Raw genomic sequence first — 5,124 nt, 5'->3', positions numbered from 1 at the left:
TCCCATTGTCTTGATTTTTTTAACATGCATAAGTCGATGCATTTTAGCATCTCTTTTATCAGCGCAGAATAAATTCTCAATGTTATATGTATATAAAAATCAGCTTACCAAAAATTCATAATATTATTGTTTATAATACCTTAATTTCATAGTCACATTGATCAATTTAGAGCTTGATGATGAAAAAGTTTACATGAACCATCAATCAGATATATATATATATATTGCTTTATGTGAGTATATATACACGGCTATCTGTAAAGATCAAATAATAACATTTTCATGTGACAAGCCGAATTACTATTAGCTGATGAGTTTCACTGCCACGATTAAAATGGCACATATATATATATATATATTATGTATATGAGTTTAAGATTTTGATCGTATCGCTCATCTCTCAGAAATTTCACCCAGAAGTTACATTTCTAAATTGCCTTTGGCTAAGGGAGCGTTCGGTATTTATGGAAAGGGCCACCGGAGGAAAATAGGGGAGGGTCATGTCTTTTTATTCTTTGTTGAGGGGAGGGTCACTCAACTTTTTTTAGTCTAGGCCTAGGGGGAGGGTCACCCAACTTTTGTATCTATGAAAACAGCAAAATTTCAAACTGGCTTGTTTGGTGAATATTTTTTCTATGTATCTTTATGTAGCTCTCTCGGTCTCTGTCCCCCATCGCTGTCAGATGGGTCTGACCCAACAAAAATCCAGTTTGGCGACCTTCAGTACGCGCTCAGAAAAAGATAGACATCTATGATGTACAGAACGCCAATGAAATGTTTACCCGGCATAGCTTTAAAGCACGAGCAAATAATGAACTTTTGTGATTGCGAATAAGTGCAGTGTCCTGTGAGTGTAACTCTACCGCGGCATTAACATGTGATATGAATGTACATTGAGTGTATTGGGACTGAGGCGCCAGAACTGCAGCTGATAGCATGCGCGCTGTACGATACTACCATATTTTAGTTTCCATTCTTATTGTGTTTCCACAACAACGTTAGTGAGTAAATCTACTGAAATTGCCACCATAACAGTGGAGTGTGATGTGTTAGACGTAGACCACATTTTTAAATTACTATTAGAATTATTTTAAGTTAACATAATAAAATACGCAGACCTACACCAAAAAAAAAAAATAGTTGAGGATAAATTCTTTAAAATTGGGCAATTCCAGCGTTATGGACGTGACATTTGCAGTCAAAACTTGAAATATAAATTATCAGAAAATGCATTTAATACTGAATCAGTTTATATATCCAAATCCCTTAATAAAGGAGTCAAGATATTAGAAAAATATCAGTCTACACATGCGTTTTATATTTAATATGAGCGAAATACACATGTGACGTGACACAACAAATCTTTAACGTTTAGGTGGCAAAATATTTTTTAATAATTCTACGAATTAGGCTACACTGCGCAAAACAAAAGTAGGCTAATAACCGGATGAAGAAGGGTCGGCCTCCACAGAACATAAAATATTATTTTTTATTTTATTTTTCGTGTTCACATTTATGAGGAAAAAAAACAATGTTACGGACGTGACAGTTCTCCGTTACGGACATGACCGCTCGGAAAGCGACTTCAGAAAGCACAAAGCATTTATTTAAAGTAAATTGTATCTTAATTTTAATTAATGTTTCATCAACCAATTGCCTGGATGTAATAAATAAGAAGTAAATATAGTAGAAAATAGATCATCATGACACGGAGTCGCCGGCGCGTGAACTGGACTCTCGTCTTATAAATGAACCGAAACTCAGCGTATAATGTACTTCACAGACTTGAGAAATATATAGAAAGCTTGATGTCTACTTTTAAACAGAACATTTAAAAACGAAAAACAGACTGCTCTCTGCTTATGTAATCCGTATGAAATCTGCATTTCTCTCTGGCGCGTTACTGTGAAGATTGCGAGTCAGCATCGTCAACTTCATCTTGAAGCCGACACACTGACACAGAACAAACTTGTTTATTAATAAACAATTAAAATCTCTCCTTGCTATATTTGACATATACATAATCATTACTTTTGCCGGTTCTTTGTGGCCGCTTTAAGATCCTTTATCGGGAGCGCCACGGTCACCCTTGATACATGAACGCGTCACCACTGCATCAGCTCCGAAAATCTAAAAATCTAAAATAAAAAATTATGATACGAACTGAATTGTAGGTTTGGTCTATCGTTACAGCCTTAGTAAGATGAGAAAGCAGGAGTTTAGTCGTTTGTCATGGTTGTAAAAAAACAATGGCTATCTGAACATCTTTGCCAAGCGCAAAGATCTCATGCCTTTTTCACAATCATTTCAAGTCTTTTTTGACTACAGATCTGCAAACTCCTCCGGTGGCCCCTTAAATAAATAACGAACAGTCCCTAAAGATCTTTTGCATCAATATTGCACAACTTATAATTATACATTGTGCAATAATATTTATGCAAAAGATCTTTAGCCGAAGGCAATGTTGCAATAAGATCATTCATATTATGCAATGCAGTTGTGATTATCAATGCACATCAAATGTATATATCATTTGTTTTGTTCCGAAACAGGGATTCAAATTATAATTTCTCCGCTCTCCCAAGGCAACATTTTAAACATTTTATTTTTTACAATAGAACAAACACACAATTAAATAATAGCATTTTGTACATGAATACAGTTAGTCCTACATGAAATGTATAAATGCATATTAATTCTTCTTAAAGCTAAAGACGTTATTCAGCCAAGAACAGATCTGAGTTTTTGCATTTTTTTTTGACACAAGAATATTAAGCTAATAAATATTAGATTATTATAGCAAGGAATGACTCTGGAGAAGTGACACGGTTCACACAATTGATTTTTATTTCAAAAACAGGTGTACATGTTACAGCCGAACAGCTAGAGGATCAAAGGTCAAATAAATAAGCTCTGATATAAAGCGGACCGACGGTCTGTACAGCAGCTCTGGGTTTCTCTGCCAACATCACAGACCACACACACTACTGTTTAGTATTAATAAATAAATGTGAAAAAATAAATAAGATACTTTCTTCTACTATTTTTTTATGGTTTTTGTACATTTATCAAACTGCATTCACTCTAATTCCCCTCTAAACGACAATCAACATGTGATTCATTCAGACTAACAAACCATTTTTCTTTTGGATAGTACGTTATCAAAATCATATCAGACGCATGACGATGCTAATAAAGTCCCATTCATCACATCAACGTCTTAGTCGGTCCATTAACTGAATCTAAACTGCAAAAATGGCTCGTTCTGAATTTCATGAGTATGACATCACAACCATAATTAACATATGACAGAGTTCCGCAAATCACAGCAGAGATCATTTACATATCTCTTAAAGATACAGTATCAAAAACAGTCTGTCAGAGCAAACAAAATGTTAACGTAAAAATGTCTACCTTTTTTGGCGCCAAAAATGACTTGCATTATAGATGCAACTTAGATCTAGGAAAACTATAGAACTAGGGAAGATATAAAGGAAGAAAAATAGCATTTTAAATACTGATTTCTAGCGGAGCAAATAATGTAAAGTTTCTCCAGATTTGTTTTTAACAGTTATGAATGGAAAGGGAATTCCCTTGTCTGTAAACTAGTTTGACTTTGAGAAATAAAGAGCGATATCTTTGTATTGTGATGCTTGTCATGACGGTTTGGTTCAGTTTGTTCATGTTACGAACACACGGGAACGTCTAGCGGCGCGTCTCTCGCTTCATCGCGACACGAGGCTTAAACGTGACTAACGATAAACTACAAGTAACACATACAGAAATGAATAAACGGAGGTCAGGAAACACACCAGTCCGGTAAGGCCTCAGGATATCGATGGTCCGTGTGGATTTGCACAATGCTAATAATCTCTGGTTGAAGGTTTCGTCGTGGATCGACACAGAACGGCACGAAACTCCATGTCCATGAAACTGTCGTCCTCGTTGACGCGCAATAAAAACATTAAAGCATGAAATGTCAAGCGTTTCACAATACTTGGTTCTTCCGCTGGAGAACGGAGATCCTGGCGTATTCCCCGGTTACAGGATCCGGTTCAGACGCGGTTAGCATCCGTGTCCGTTAGCGAGTTTAGCGCGCGGGATTGTGATCCGCTCCGCTTCCGACGGGAAACTCCCGTTCCTCGAGCTCTGGAACTTGTTCTCTTTGGACGACGGCTCCATGTAAACCACAGAGTTCTTGTTCACGTGCTTCTTCAGGATCACCGTCTACAGGAAAAACATGCAATATTTGGTTTTTATGCAATAACTTTCACTCAGACGTGATTAGCTATATTTGGTAGGGATGCACGATATATCGGCCACATTATCGGTATCGGCCGATATATGCTAATTTTTAATGTTATCATTATCAGCCCGACAAAGAAAATTTGGCCGATATATTAAAGCCGATAAATAATGTATTATTTCCTTCAGCTGAGACACTTCAGATGCGCACTGTTCAACATGATGATTTTGAATTACTTGAAATATGATTGAAATCACTTCAAAAAAGGAAAATGCAGTGAAGTGCAACAAGTCTGTCATATCGGCTACATACAATTATAATGAGAACATCATAATTGTGTTTGGGTCATGGCTTTTAGTGATGAGACTTTTTGTAACAAGGCTCTCAAAAATTATATAAAAATTTGGATTTAGATTTATCGGCCAATATATCGGTTATCGGCTTTAATATATAAAGAATTATCGGTTATCGTATCGGCCAAAATGTTCATATTTGTGCATCCCTAATATTTAGAAATAATAATAATTTGTATTTATATAGTGCATTTGACGCTTCCTGATGTAGTGTTTATAATATCTTAACTCTTTCACCGCCAGCATTTTTTATAATTTTCACAAAATGAATATTTTGTTGTATATATATTTGAACATGCAATACATCAAGTAAAAAAAATAAAACTATAATTCTAGCTTGCATTCTTTTTTGATCAACACCTCAGTATGGGCAGGTTTTATACAAATTTTAAAAAAAGCAATATTTTGAAGAAAATCCTGAGAAAATGGAAGCGCTCACCTTTTTGGGCGCGCTGTAGCAGGACATCTGGACCCAGCGGTTCCTCTTGTTGACCAGGACGGCCACGATGAGGACGATCACGACGG

The 5,124-nt window shown here is 36.0% G+C and overlaps 1 protein-coding gene across 1 annotated transcript in view; it reads right to left on the bottom strand.

Moving 5' to 3' along the window:
- Positions 1-2,824: 2,824 nt before the first annotated feature.
- The window catches only part of LOC143702925 (uncharacterized), an 8,334-nt gene continuing 6,034 nt past the window's right edge, over positions 2,825-5,124 (bottom strand). Inside the window, exons 4-5 of the mRNA XM_077196850.1 lie at positions 5,039-5,124; positions 2,825-4,227 (exon numbers count right to left, since the gene is read on the bottom strand). The exon at positions 5,039-5,124 is cut by the window's right edge and continues 93 nt beyond it. Of these exons, the coding sequence (XP_077052965.1) occupies positions 4,066-4,227; positions 5,039-5,124 (248 nt within the window). The 3' untranslated portion in view covers positions 2,825-4,065. The remainder of the gene's footprint in view (positions 4,228-5,038) is intronic.

This window comes from Siphateles boraxobius, unplaced genomic scaffold, assembly GCF_051911475.1.
Source record: "Siphateles boraxobius isolate OS27281-9 unplaced genomic scaffold, OSU_SipBor_1 368, whole genome shotgun sequence".
Classification (NCBI taxonomy): Eukaryota; Metazoa; Chordata; class Actinopteri; order Cypriniformes; family Leuciscidae; genus Siphateles; species Siphateles boraxobius.
The sequence above is the reverse complement of the archived record's forward strand: the minus strand, read 5'-3'. Positions and strand labels throughout refer to the sequence as shown.